Source organism: Pseudophryne corroboree, chromosome 4 (assembly GCF_028390025.1).
Source record: "Pseudophryne corroboree isolate aPseCor3 chromosome 4, aPseCor3.hap2, whole genome shotgun sequence".
In the NCBI taxonomy this organism is placed as follows: domain Eukaryota; kingdom Metazoa; phylum Chordata; class Amphibia; order Anura; family Myobatrachidae; genus Pseudophryne; species Pseudophryne corroboree.
The window spans coordinates 169,914,580-169,930,412 of record NC_086447.1 but is presented as its reverse complement, the minus strand read 5'-3'; the positions used below and the strand labels follow the sequence as shown (position 1 = coordinate 169,930,412).

Here is a 15,833-nt window from a genome sequence, read left to right as displayed (position 1 = left end):
CTTTCTGGGTGGTGACTTGTTGCAAACAGTAATGTATTCCTATCTGTTTGTTTGCGAAACAGGGTAGATCCTAGGTGAGTACCTTCTCGGAAAATCGTAACATCAAGGAAATTAATATAGTCATGGTGTATTTCATAGGTGAACCGAATGGGACTATCAATTGAATTCAGATACTGAACCATTCCATGAAACTCGGACTCCGTGCCCCTCCACAAAACAAAGATGTCGTCAATATAACGGCCAAAATATACCAACTTATCTCCAAATTTTGGGACAATATGTGTATTCTCATACTGGTGCATATATAGGTTAGCATACGCTGGCGCCAGGTTGGAACCCATGGCGGTCCCGTTGCACTGGAGATAAAAGTCAGTGCCATAGCAGAAATGATTTTTACTGAGGACAAGTTCTGCCAGTGTTATCAGAAATTCAACGGGGGGACCGTCATGGGCACCGCCACTCAGCGCCATCCTCAGTGCTTCAAGCCCAGCAGGGTGGGGGATCACTGTATACAGTGAATTGACATCCATAGATGCCAATAACACATCATCATGAATGTCACCAATCTTATAGATTTTATCAAGAAAATCACCAGTGTCCCTGATGTAACTCCACATATTGCTCACAAGTGGTTGTAAAAAGCTATCTACAAATCGAGCAATCGGTTGTAAAAGAGAATCATTGGCCGAGATGATGGGGCGTCCAGGGGGGGTATCAAGGGATTTGTAAATTTTCGGCAATGTGTAAAGGATCGGACACACCGGATGATCAACAGTGAGATACATGGCAATCTGGGCATCAATCCAATTATTCTGGAGACCCATTGAAATGGTAGAGTCCACGAGTTTTTTTATCCCTGGCATGGGATTAGGGGTGATTTTACAGTAGGTCTGGGTGTCTGACAGTTGTTGCATTATTTCTCTATTGTACTTAGACCAATCCTGCACCACTATCGCCCCGCCTTTATCGGCTGGGCGGATCACAATTTGATCATTTTTCTTAAGTGACTGGAGTGCTAGCCTCTGTTGTTTATTGAGGTTATCATATATATGATCACCCCTATGTTGTTTCATTTCATGTTCAGTAAGTCTAAGAATAGATTTAATACTAGGATTGTGGGAAATAGGGTCAAAACTACTGGGTTTTGAAAAAGTGCGATCCCGAGGGGTCTCACAGAGCTGGTTAGAAAAAAATTCCCTAAGCCTAAGTTTCCTGCCAAACTTAAAGTGATCAACAGACCATTGGAAAGCGTCGTGTCTTACTGTGGGGACGAAAGATAGACCCAAAGAAAGGACTTCCATTTCAGTAGTGGTGAGGGATACAGTCGACAAATTAAAGACAGTTGTTAGGTCTTTGTACCCTTGGCTTTTTTTGTGTTTCCCCCCGCCCCTCCTTGTCGGGTATTTGGGGGACGTCTTTCCGGGGGAGTAGTGTTTTTGCGGGTACCCCGACCTAAAAAATCACCCCTGGGTGGTCTAGAATCAGTAAATTCACTGTCAGAGTTGGATTGAGAGGAGCTATCGTACTGCCTCTGGGATCTAAATCGGGGATTGTGTTGGAATCTGCGTGTGGAATTTCTAGTATCCCCTTTCAACCACCTGTAAACCTGGTGGTTAGAATAGTCAGAGTTTACAGTGTCTAATTTTTTCCTTTTAAAGGCAATAAGGTCACGTTGATATGTAGATACTTGATCTTTAAGTTTATCAATCCAATTCTCTGATTTCTCACGTGTAAGTGTGTTAAGATGTAGTGTATTAAACTCAGTGAGTTCTTGTCTGACCTTACCCAGTTCGGTACCCACTTCCTCTATCACAAGAAGAATTAAATCAAGAGAGCATTTATTCAATACTCCACACCAACGTGTGCAAAATGACAAATTGTTCCGCCCGATGGTGGGAGTATTGTTAACTCTAAAACCACGAGGGATTTTTTTGTTCCTATAGTAATCAGACAAAAATTGTCCATGCAGGGTAAGATCTATTTCCCTTTTTCTTAATTTCAACAATTTGTGATACAAGTCAATGGGTGTATCATCTGGTAATCTCTGAAAATCACGATGATCAAACAAAACTTTTTCAGCGTCATCATCAGTGAGTGAGACAAAATTATTTTGTGCTAGATTCAGCGTAGCCTCATCAAGTATCTTACTTGCCCCAAGTGACATAGCAGGCCTATTACTAAACCACCAAAGTATTAGACAAATGACAATAAATCTTGGTCAAGTCTCATGGAATGGTCAGAAATGAAACAATAGGAAGTAATGTCTAAGTCAAAACTTAAAACAGGCATACAGTTAAAAACAACAGGTTCAACGGAACAAGCTGGTACATTATGCAACTTAGAGCACTGTAACAACCAACACATGCATAAAAGACATTTTTTTTTTTTTGTAAATCTCACGGGGAAAAAGAAAGGAACTAAGTCCACAGGTGCTGGATGATAGCAATAGTAGAATATACACGTTGCCAAAATGTAGAATATACGGGCATCCGCACAGAACTGTATCACTAGAAGACAACACGGTGGTGCTCAACTCCAAGGAATTTCGGGTTCCTGATAATAGTCTTTTGAAAAAAGAGGGCACTCACCAACAATTTCTTAAAAGAAGGTCAGAAGGTCATTTATTGATACATTCGTAGGTCGACGTTTCGATCACATCCCAGTGATCTTTGTCAAGACAACAATGCAGTGTTGTGTGGTGACAGGGCACCAGAAGCAGTGTGTCAGACATGTTCACATACACAGGTATTTATACCATCATCAATTTGAGTGAACCAGCCCCACCCACATGTGTCACTTCCTGTCAGGTAGTCAGCTGTAATCAGGGATTAAAGCCATTTAATATAGTTCAATGTTTGTATAAAAGAAATAAGTACTAGTCCTGAGTATAGCACCTCAAAACAAAGATAACATGTACTTTCAAACGTGCTAATATTGTTCAAAAGCGCCGGACACATGAAACAGGAAGTGTCCGTGCGTTCCAACGGCTCTTGGAACGCACGCGCTAACCGGAAGTGACTCGCGTGTACCGGAAGTGTTGTTTAAAGGGCCGAACACATGAAAACAGGAAGTGTCAGTGCGTTCCAGCAACACATGGAACGCACACATGTACCGGAAGTGACTCGCGTCTACCGGAAATGACGCCTTAACCATCACAGCCGGAGGGATATTAACATTAGATTAAAGGAGTGATGCGCGTTGTCGTGACAACACAGAATCGCATCAGAGGGGCAATATTACCTAATCGTTGTCATGGGGATAACACATAACATTGGGTCAGCTGGAATGGCAAATAGATGATGGTGCACAATATCCTCCAAAAATAAAAATAAAAATAAAACATAACTTTTAATAATACCATTAAAACATAACAAACATAGTAATAATAAAATGATATATATCTCGGGCCCCGGAGACATAGGGCTTTTATGAGGCCGCCATAATGAGAAAGCAATCAGGAAACACTGGCCTATAGTTGCAACAGATGCCAAACTGGAGGGTCTGAGCCAAAGACCTCCTATGCACTCTGTCAAAGTCAGAAAAATATCCCCATACACTCTGCCATATTTGCACCGCACACTGGTCTGGGCTGCGCATGCGTACGCTCTCCCGTGAAGGCGCATACCCGCAATAGCGTGCACCCGCGGACGCACGGTATGCGTATTTACGGTAGAGTTTATGTAACCGTGGCGTGCGACTCATTCGTTACATATTTCCACAATTAATGTAGTTTGTAGATCATGGTCCCTTTGATAGATTCTGAAAGTTTGGTTAATATAGAATGTCCCTGAACGGAGGAATCCCTCTTTGTATTGTAGGAAGGGTCTAACAGGAGTCATACAGTAGTGTTTGGTACCCATCGGAAGAGTATTTAATTAACAATATTCCGGTGTTGGTTTGGAGCGTATTAATCGCTCGTGCGGATAGTTATGGACATAAGAAGTTTATGTCCATTTCTATTATTTACGCATACTCAGGTATGCGGCGGGAAACCTAGTTTCCCACCCACCTGAGCTGTTTGAAATCGTCACAGCCCACCTGTATGAATCACCCTATGACCTTTTGTTATAATGCGAAGCCGAATTCCTGCGTCCAATGGACAATGAGGTTGTAGGGACCATTAGATTGCATTGTGTGAGTAGCATAAAAGACGGGCCTGTGGCATCCAGCTTTCACTTCTCATCAAACGGTTCTCATTGCTGATAATCGGGAAGCTGGATGTCCAGAGGCGCATGCGATCATACCCTTTGTGCGTAAGTTTTTCTCCGTAATCATATTGTCTTACTGTGTGCCAATCTCTCTCTCTCCGTCTCTCTCTCTCTCTCTCTCCCTTCTCTTTCTCTCGTATCTCCCATTGACTAGTATTGTATTAGATCAGCATAGTATTGTATTGTATTTCTTGTATAGTTATTCGGTTAGGAAGCCTCTGTTATATTGTAGTGTATCATTTGTACTGTGATTCTTTTTGCAAGTATAATAGTTATAATACAGATAATAGGCTTTGGACCCTAAACCAGTATCTGTGTATTTCCTATAGTTTTAAGTGTTCACTTGAGCGTCGGTGACGCTCAAGCAGCTTTGTAGTTAGTCAGGTTACACAAGGTTGCACTTACACCCTGTATTCACATTAAGGTATTCTGTGTATTTCATTGATAAAAGGTTTAGACATAAAGGTATAGCGTTGTGAGCGTCTGCGCCGCTGGTGATCTCCTCGTGGTCTCGAGCGTCCGCTACGCCATAGCGAATCATTACTCTAGTCATCACCAATAACGTGCTGTCCTGTGATCACTGGGCCGTGAGCGAACGTGACGCTTGAGCGTCTCGCCTACGGCTAAGCGATCGTTACGCAACTAGCGTACCCTTACGGTACTTCTTAAGTAAACAGCGTACTGTGTTCTTAGACTTCATTAAGGGTTGTTTATACGACAAAGGAATTTAGAATTGTCAACTCCTACCGTAGAGGGCCTAATTTGCGACAGTTGCTGATGCGTCCAACCCTGCAACCACAAATCGCGAATCAAACATGGCTGACGAGGAGGAAAATAGGCTGTTTCCGGTGTCCGGACTGCACAACATGCAGATCTATGATGAGTGGATCCTCTTTTGCTCACCCACAAAGTGGTAAACGAATCCCAATCAAATATAAGCTGTCGTGTACGTCTGATTTTGTGATCTACATTATTATCTGCCCCTGTGGGCTTTACTATGTGGGACTTACGACACGGTGTTTCCGCGAACGTATGGCGAACCACCGTTATTCAATCAGACAGGCTCTGGAGACCAACAAAATGGACAAACCAGTAGCCAAACACTGGTTACAACACAAACACTCAGTTTCAAGTCTCAAATGTATGTTAATTGACCATATCCCACCCTCGATCCGAGGTGGTGATAGGGAATTGAAATTGAAACGACGTGAATCACGGTGGATCTTCGAGTTAGAGACACTTATCCCACAAGGTTTAAATGAAGCTAACCCATATGGGATCTTTTTGTGATGTTCTATAGTCATGGTGTATTTCAACATTTTATTCAGATGTATTTGATATATGTGTGGCCATATGTTTTGAGTACATTGTGGCTCTCCTGACGCCAGCCATAATTATGGCGGCCTCATAAAAGCCCTATGTCTCCGGGGCCCGAGATATATATCATTTTATTATTACTATGTTTGTTATGTTTTAATGGTATTATTTAAAGTTATGTTTTATTTTTATTTTTATTTTTGGAGGATATTGTGCACCATCATCTATTTGCCATTCCAGCTGACCCAATGTTATGTGTTATCCCCATGACAACGATTAGGTAATATTGCCCCTCTGATGCGATTCTGTGTTGTCACGACAACGCGCATCACTCCTTTAATCTAATGTTAATATCCCTCCGGCTGTGATGGTTAAGGCGTCATTTCCGGTAGACGCGAGTCACTTCCGGTACATGTGTGTGTTCCATGTGTTGCTGGAACGCACTGACACTTCCTGTTTTCATGTGTTCGGCCCTTTAAACAACACTTCCGGTACACGCGAGTCACTTCCGGTTAGCGCGTGCGTTCCAAGAGCCGTTGGAACGCACGGACACTTCCTGTTTCATGTGTCCGGCGCTTTTGAACAATATTAGCACGTTTGAAAGTACATGTTATCTTTGTTTTGAGGTGCTATACTCAGGACTAGTACTTATTTCTTTTATACAAACATTGAACTATATTAAATGGCTTTAATCCCTGATTACAGCTGACTACCTGACAGGAAGTGACACATGTGGGTGGGGCTGGTTCACTCAAATTGATGATGGTATAAATACCTGTGTATGTGAACATGTCTGACACACTGCTTCTGGTGCCCTGTCACCACACAACACTGCTTTGTTGTCTTGACAAAGATCACTGGGATGTGATCGAAACGTCGACCTACGAATGTATCAATAAATGACCTTCTGACCTTCTTTTAAGAAATTGTTGGTGAGTGCCCTCTTTTTTCAAAAGACTATATATATATATATATATATATATCTAGAAATAGAGGATGTGCAAGCGCCACAGATGTTGTAAATACACCCAACTAAAAAACACTCCCAAAGATTTTGGGCATCTGCCGTCCCTTAAGTATGCAGTAGTGGTAACCTACTGTAGTAGTGATTTATAAGAAAATGGAATAAGGGTTCTGGCGACCACCGGTGTATGGAAAAAGCCGTATCAGTCCATGTATATAATAAAATAAAATATACAAATTTATTAGGTACAGTTAAAATACAAATAGATCAAAAAATGTGCAATGCTATACTGAATTTAAAAAATACATTTGAGAAAAATATTTTTTTAAAAAGGGGGGGAGGAATGGACTGTGTGCTAAAAAACATATACAAGACCAAAAAAGTTTACCACTGGAAATGTATAAATATATAAATATATAAGTAAAAAATGTTCAAAAATTAAAATAAATAAAGGAGAGTCTTAACTTTGAGGTAGAGGGTCACAGAGGGAGAGCCCAACGCGTTTTGTCCTGGTGACTTCTTCAAGGTATCTATATCTATCACACACATATTCTGCAGCGCTTTACAGAGAATATTTGCCCATTCACATCAGTCCCTGCCCCAGTGGAGCTTACAATCTATATTGCCTACCACATGTACAGTACATGCACACAGTGCCGTAACTAGACATTTTAGTGCTGTGTGCTAGAAATGGCATCGGCGCCCCCCTTCCTTATGTAAAATAGGGTATGTGCACGCCGTAGGTGCGTGTCAAAAACATAGGGGCGTTGCTTCGTGGGGAAGAGGTGTGGCCACAAAATAATACCAATTCATATTACGGTGCACAGTAGTCTCCATTATTCAAACTACGACGCACAGTAGCTTCACTAGAGCCCCTTTTACACCTTACGGCAGACAGAGTCCCCTTTTTACACATTACGACAGAAAGAGTCCCCTTCTTACACATTACAGCAGACAGCGTCCCCTTCTTACACATTACGGCAGACAGTGTCCCCTTTGTACACATTACAGCAGACAGCGTCCCATTTTTACACATTACGGCAGACAGCGTCCCCTTATTACACATTACGGCAGATAGCATCCCCTTTTTACACATTACGGCAGACAGCATCTCCTTTTTACACATTACGGCAGACAGCATCCCTTTTTACACATTACGGCAGACAGTCCCCCTTTTTACACATTACAGCAGACAGCGTCCTCTTTTTACACATTACGGCAGACAGTCCCCTTATTACACATTATGGCAGACAACGTCCCCTTTTTACCCATTACGGCAGACAGTCCCCCATTATTACACATTACGGCAGACAGCGCCCCCTTTTTACACATTACAGCAGACAGCGTCTCCTTTTTACACATTACGACAGACAGCGTCCCCTTTTTACACATTACGGCAGACAGCGTCCCCTTATTACACATTACGGCAGACAGCGTCCCCTTTTTACCCATTACGGCAGACAGTCCCCCTTATTACACATTACGGCAGACAGCGCCCCCTTTTTACACATTTTGGCAGACAGCGTCCCCTTTTTACACATTACGGCAGACAGCGTCCCCTTATTACACATTACGGCAGACAGTGTCCCCTTATTACACATTACGGCAGACAGCGTCCCCTTATTACACATTACGGCAGACAGCGTCCCCTTATTACACATTACGGCAGACAGTCCCCCTTATTACACATTACGGCAGACAGCGTCCCCTTTTTACACATTACGGCAGACAGCATCCCCTTATTACACATTACAGCAGACAGTGTCCCCTTCTTACACATTTTGGCAGACAGCGTCACCTTTTTACACATTACGGCAGACAGCGTCCCCTTATTACACATTACGGCAGACAGCGTCCCCTAATTACACATTACGGCAGACAGTCCCCCTTATTACACATTACGGCAGACAGCGTCCCCTTTTTACACATTATGGCAGACAGCGTCCCCTTATTACACATTACGGCAGACAGTGTTCCCTTTTTACACATTACGGCAGACAGTCCCCTTTTTACACATTACATCAGACTCCACCTTTTACACATTAAAAATAGATAAATAGACAGATACCAACCCCGGGATCTGGATCGCCAGAATGCCAGTGGGGGTGGGTAAGCACAACGGAGTCACTTGCGGGGTCACTGCGCTCGCCACGCAGTGGGTTCGGTAGCATGTTTCTATTCCCACTTGATGGGTGTCGTGGACACCCATCAAGAGTGGGAATAGCCCATGTTAGTCGGCATGCCGACTGTTGGCATTGTCAGCAGTTGGGATTCCGGCGTCTGTATCCTGACTGCTAGCAAATCAACTACTTCCCATACCAAACACATCCTACATTAATCAACAGCAACAACAGCCTGGTTTAAAGAAAATCACTATAAAACTTGTGAAAGAAACACATAATATGTATGCAGTTATCCTCATAGACTGCTCCAGCCCCCCCTCCGCCCCTTAGATAATATTGTTCTGCTACCTGCACTCCCTTATATATTAATTTAACTTATGCCTCTATCATCTCAATTAATATATTAATGTGTGCTTTTGTTAATTTACTGTATGCCACATACCCCCTTACATACTGATGGCGTCACCTCCCCCAATTATATATATTTATGCTGTTTCCCTATTTCCCCTTTTATTTTGAAGTTGTGCCTCCTGACCTTTGCACACTAGCCTGCCTTATATATTTATATAACTGGAGCTTCCTACCTCGCTGTTCTACTGTCCTGTTTATCATGTGCTACCCGACTGCTCCAGAATACACACCACACAGTAATGAAGAGGCTTATGTGCTCTAATTGCCACATCAGATGCTAGGGTCGGAGCTTCGTGTGGTATGGGGCGGAACCACGGATGGGTCAGGGGGCGGAGCCTCTGCCATAATCAGGGGCTGGGGGAAGATTTTCGGACAGGGCCTGAGCTGGACGGAACTTCGGTCGGCTGCTTCAGCGTTGACTGTGGAGGTGACTGGGCAACTGGCAGGTGAGGGAGCTGAGCTGCTGGTGATGACAGGATCTTTTTTCCTGTCGTCACTGGCTGCATTGCAGGGGAGCCTGTGGGCCTATTTTCAATAGGGGGCCAGGAGCTGCAGCTCCATCCGCTCCATTGTTAATCCGGCCCTGGGTGACACAGGGTGGTGGTGGCAGGAGTGACTCACGGGGAGCTGGCTGGAGTGACATAGGAGGGTGTTAGCATGAGTGACACATCGGGGAGCTGGCTGGAGTGACACATAGGGGAGCTGAAGTTTATTATGTGAATCTGGCTTTTTCAGTTATTTTATGTGAAAGTGGCTTTTTCAGTGGACCTGGTGTTAAAAATTTATTTTATGTCGCTCTGGCTTTTTCAATGTATTTTATACCAGGGACGTGGTCTAGCAGGCACAAGGCCACATCCCATTTTTGCATGTGTGCCGTCGGCTCTTTCACGTACCTAACAAGGTTTTTTGGCTCTTTGTCACTGACTGGTTGGCCACCCCTGTATATGCTGGGCTTGCCCTGGTCAGGTGGAATTTCTGTGTACTCAGAAACCCCCCTTTCGACCACCACTGCATAGGTGCTACCTGTTTACTAGTCTAATAATGTTTATTGGTTAAATATTGGAAAAAGCATCATGAACTGTCAAGTATAGCAGTATAACCAAAATCACACATTAGCATGTGATAAATATCCTGATAAGTAATTTAGAGATGCAAGTATGGGACATGGCATAATTTATTTCACATGTATAACATATGCACTGTGTCGCTAAGGTGGAGTTGGACGCAAACAAGTTCTTTGCCCATTTTTAGCCATAACTTGCTTTTTTCTACTATATATTATATAAACACCAAAAATTCTTAGGTATCTTTATCTATGCCTACTGCAAGAATTTTTTTTTAAAGGGATGGGGATAAGACAGGGTAAGAGGAAGCCTGTAGATATGGCCAAAGTACAGTAGGGGGTAAATTTACTAAGGTGGAATTTTTTAGAACTGGTGATGTTGCTCATAGCAACCAATCAGATTTTACTTAACATTTATCTAGCTGCTTCTAGAAGATAATAGATAGAATATGATTGGTTGCTATGGGCAACATCACAAGTACTAAAAAAAACTCCCACCATAGTAAATTTTCCACTAAGGGTGTGTTCACACAAAGTGTGTCTGTTGCTGACCACTAAACCAAAATATATTTTAGATGTGTGCACAGACCCTCATGTTTTGGTTTTGCCAAAACCTCCCTCAGTACTTTGTTTCTGTTTTTCGGTTTTGGCAAAATCATTATTGGTTTGGATTCGGTTTTGGTTTTGGATTTCTTGAAAATAGATAAAAACAGCTAAAATCATGTAATAAACTGCTTAGTATTCCTTCACTTCTGTGGACATTCCTTACCTGCAACACAGTGATTATTGTGATACATTTTGGTCCTCCATTCAAGTCATGGCTCAAGCTGTAACCATTCATCTGCTGAGTATAGTGCTGCCCTTCAGTCTCCACATCTCAGTCATATGGTAGAATCCAGAGTCTGCTAAACATTACACTGAAAGCATCCTGCCACACCTTGCTCAAGTCTCCTGACATTTCTGTATTCCACAGTCAAGTCTGACTAAGGATTTCTGTTCCACTCTGCATCTGTCTGCACCTACTACTCCGGCGTATATTCTTGCCTTGCAATTCACCCGTTAGATATTTTAGGCAGGTGAATTGTAACAGCAACAGAGCAACAACACAAACACACAGCAGTTGCTTTAAAAGAATATTGCACATCTATGAAACATTGTGGCACAGCAGTGGCAAACAGGATGGTAATTTAATAAACCATACAACACCATAGAAAAAATGTTTTCATTAATCAAGCGGCCCCAGGGCAGTACAGGTTAATGGAGGTGCAGTATGTGGTGCAAACCTCCCAACTTTGAATTTGGAATGTGGGACCCTTCGGGCACCGAAGGAGCACGCACATCCGAAAGGGTGCAGAGCTTCGGGGAAAGGGTCAGGGTTCGGGGAAGGGATGGTGCCCCGCGGACCCCCCCCCCCCTTCCCCTGATTGCATCACCGTGGGGACATGCTCTGCACTATCTGAGATGCTAGGCTGCCCCCAGGCTCACGGCATTGCACAGTATCTATTCTACTCCTCTCCTGCTGCTCTGTGTGTGCTCCCCCACTGCCATGGGACACTGCCAGCCGTGGGTGGGACAGCAGGACAGTCCCAGGAAAATGGGACTGAATGTCCTACTGAATGTGGGACAGTTGGGAGGTATGGTAGTGGCAGGCAGGTAAAGCATTGAGTATGACTGATTGATTAACTGATGGATTCATTTATTTATTTTTCTATTGAAATTGATTTAAATAAGTCAGAAAAATGTAATTAAAGAAAAATACAATTTTGAGAGCAAAGGTTACACTGCAGAGCTGCAAACGCCAAATCAGCCTATCTTACAGACTAATAAATATGCCTCACCCCTCCTTCCTAATTGGGTAACACACCCCTGTACACTGGCGTATCTATAATGGGTACAAGGTGTGCTGTGCACATGAGCCCCTGGCCCACAGCACACACCCTGCACCCATTTAATTATACATACCACTCTGCTGACCCAGGGTGGGCTGCAAAGCTGCAGAAATCACTGAGAAAATGGCTGTCGCGTCAATTCTCTGGTGATTCATGCATGCGCAATAGAGATGCAGCACAGAAGCAATGTTCCCAGAGACCTGTGCATGCACAGTAGGTTCTGGCTAAAGCAGGACGGGGCGGGGTTACGGTGACGCATCTTTTAAGCCACGCTCCCTGCTCTGTAATGCCGCGATCACCGGCATTACACTGCAGAGGGCGTGGCTATGATGACGCGATTCAGCAAGAATCGCGTCATCGACTTCCTGGACCGCCCACTTTACACGCAAAGTGAGCGGACGGGCAGAGGGACCCCTCAAATCGGGAGACTTGCCTGCTCTTCCGGGGGGCCGGGAGGGTCACCCGATTTTCGGGAGCCTCCCGGCCATTCCGGGAGAGTAGGCAAGTATGGTACATTTATGAGGTGCATTAGAGAGTGTGAGTATGAGGGATAATGCCATGTTTTTTTCTCCTAAATCTAGTCTACAAGCAGAGAGTTTTTCTACTTATCCATGATCTACAAGCCTCCAAACATTTATGCTCTTCTGCATATCACTGAATCATACTTGCCTACTTGACCCTCTCCATGAGGGAGAAAATGCTCTGTTCCTGGTCTTTCCTGGTAATGTATAATTGCCATCACCTGTGGTGAGCTAGTTAATTGATAAGAAAGGTGTTTCACCACAGGTGATGGCAATCATACATTACCAGGAAAGTCCAGGAACAAAGCATTTTCTCCCTCATGAAGAGGGTCAGGTAGGCAAGTATGCACTGAATAATACTAAGGTACTTGCCTACCTAACCCTCTCTATGAGGGAGAAAATGCTCTGTTCCTGGACTTTCCTGGTAATGTATGACATCACCTGTGGTGAGCTAGTTAATTGATAAGAAAGGCGTTTCACCACAGATGATGGCAATCATACATTACCAGGAAAGTCCAGGACCAGAGCATTTACTCCCTCATGGAGAGGGTCAGGTAGGCAAATACGAAATAGCACATACCTCCCAACATGACCCTCTCCAGGAGGGACAGAATACTCTACTCCTGGACTTCCCTCTTAATTTGTGTTTGCCATCACCTGTGCTGAACACCTTTATTATCCATTAACCTGTTCAACACAGGTGTCGGCAATCATAGAGAAAGGGAAAAGTCCAGAAGCAGAGCATTCTGTCCCTCCTGGAGAGGGTCATGTTGGGAGGTATGTGCTATTTCGTATTTGCTGGCAACAGCCTCCCTGCAGCGTGGGACTAAGGGAGGGAGCAGTGTCCGCCCTGCGGGGTCTGAGCCACTGACTCCGCTGACTGGACACTGAGCTCCAGAGGGGCTGATCAGTCTCTGCCGCAGGGGAACCGCTCACCCCAGCAGCATGCCGCCGACCCCTTACAGAACTGAAGCAGTGGTTAGTCACCGACCCCCCTAGCAAGCGGGGGGCCAGTGTGAAGATGGCAGCAACAGGGGTGGGAGCACGGTATTAACTGCGCTCCTGGATGGTACCAGCGGCACACTGTGCAGCGCTGCGAGGGGCGCCCTGGGCCAGCGCTTACCTCTCACACTTGGTCAGCAAGCCTGTCGGACCCCAGGGATCCCAGCCAGCACAACTCCTCAGACCAAATTTGAACTCAGATGAGCAGGAAGACAGCGCCGGGAAGGCGGCGGAGCTTCTCCTCAGAGTGGACCTGCAGCGTTCCAGCGCCATTTTCCTGCATGCTGGCTACCAGAAGGAAGATCCTGATCCCTCCACAGCAGCTCCAGTTACTGTAACGGTACCAGGGGGTTGTAGAAGGGAGGGGGGGGGGCTAAGTACCTGACTGTGGGGGTCATTCCGAGTTGTTCGCTCATTGCCGATTTTCGCTATATTGCTGCGATTAGTCGCTCACTGCGCATGCGCAAGGTTCGCAGAGCGCATGCGCTTAGTTATTTTACACAAAAGTTAGGTATTTTACTCACTGCATTACGAGGATTTTTCGTAGTTCTGGTGATCGTACTGTGATTGACAGGAAGTGGGTGTTTCTGGGCGGAAACTGGACGTTTTCTGGGAGTGTGCGAAAAAACGCTGGCGTTTCTGGGAAAAACGCGGTAGTGCCTGAAGAAACGGGGGAGTGTCTGGGCGAACACTGGGTGTGTTTGTGACGTCAAACCAGGAACGAAACTAACTGAACTGATCGCAATGTAGGAGTAAGTCTGGAGCTACTCAGAAACTGCTAAGATATTTCAATTCGCAATTCTGCTAATCTTTCGTTTGCAATTCTGCTATGCTAAGATACATTCCCAGAGGGCAGCGGCTTAGCGTGTGCAATGCTGCTAAAAGCAGCTAGCGAGCGAACAACTCGGAATGAGGGCCTGTGTGTCCTATTAAGGTGCAGCGCTGAAAAGGGTTTTTTTTCTCCTTGGTTTGTGCGCTGGTGTGGGTTGGCTCCAATCTCTGTCTCTCTTTTGCCATTCTTGGGGGGGGGGGGGGGACTCTGTCTTACCCCATCCTGTGTGTGTGTGGTGTGTTTGGTGTTCACTAGCAGCAATGTCCAGAGATACAGGGGGGTAATTCCAAGTTGATCGCAGCAGGAAATTTTTTAGCAGTTGGGCAAAACCATGGCCCTCATTCCGAGTTGTTCGCTCGTTATTTTCCTTCGCATCGGTGCGATTTTCCGCTAACTGCGCATGCGCAATGTTCACACTGCGGCTGCGTCAAGTAAATTTGCTAAGAAGTTTGGTATTTTACTCACGGCATTACGAGGTTTTTTCTTCGTTCTGGTGATCGGAGTGTGATTGACAGGTAGTGGGCGTTTCTGGGCGGAAACTGGACATTTTATGGGTGTGTGTGAAAAAACGCTGCCGTTTCTGGGAAAAACGCGGGAGTGGCTGGAGAAACGGGGGAGTGCCTGGGCGAACGCTGGGTGTGTTTGTGACGTCAAACCAGGAACGAAACTGACTGAACTGATCGCAGTGGCAGAGTAGGTCTCGAGCTACTCAGAAACTGCTAAGAAATTTCTATTTGCAATTTTGCAAATCTTTTGTTCGCAATTCTGCTAAGCTAAGATTCACTCCCAGAGGGCGGCGGCTTAGCGTGTGCACTACTGCGAAAAGCGGCTAGCGAGCGAACAACTCGGAATGAGGGCCCATGTGCACTGCAGGGGGGCAGATACAACATTTGCAGAGAGAGTTAGATTTGGGTGGGTTATTTTGTTTCTGTGCAGGGTAAATACTGGCTGCTTTATTTTTTACACTGCAATTTAGATTGCAGATTGAACTCACCACACTCAAATCTATCTCTCTCTGCACATGTTATATCTGCCCCCCCCCCCCCCCCCCCCCCTGCAGTGCACATGGTTTTGCCCAACCGCTAAAAAATTTCCTGCTGCGATCAACTTGGAATTACCCCCACAGCAGGGCCGGTTCTTGCCCTTGTGGCGCCCCGGGCAAAAATAGGGGCGTGGCTTCAAATGGGGGCGTGGTCAGTTACGCCCCCATTTGTGCCCCTGTATACTTACAATCCCCGCTCCTGATTCCAAACCTCCTCCTCCGCCGGCGCCGCTCTTCTCCAGTCCTTGGATCTATGGGAGAGACGTCATTACGTCTCTCCCATAGCACAGCATAGACACTAGAGGTCAATTATGACCCCTAGTGTCTGTGCCACTATGGTGTGCGGTGCGCGATGACGTCATCGCGCACCGCACGGCAAAGGTCCTCTCCATGAAGAGAAACTAGACGCATAGTGTCTAGTTTCCCTTCATGGAGAGGACCTTTGCTGTGCGGTGCACGAT

General features: G+C 45.2%; 1 protein-coding gene across 1 annotated transcript in view; it reads right to left on the bottom strand.

Annotated features, from left to right (window-relative positions):
- Positions 1-10,989, bottom strand: part of LOC134909100 (alpha-1,4-N-acetylglucosaminyltransferase-like) — a 322,027-nt gene extending 311,038 nt beyond the window's left edge. Inside the window, exon 1 of the mRNA XM_063915537.1 lies at positions 10,856-10,989. Within this exon, the coding sequence (XP_063771607.1) occupies positions 10,856-10,927 (72 nt within the window). The 5' untranslated portion in view covers positions 10,928-10,989. The remainder of the gene's footprint in view (positions 1-10,855) is intronic.
- Positions 10,990-15,833: the final 4,844 nt, after the last annotated feature.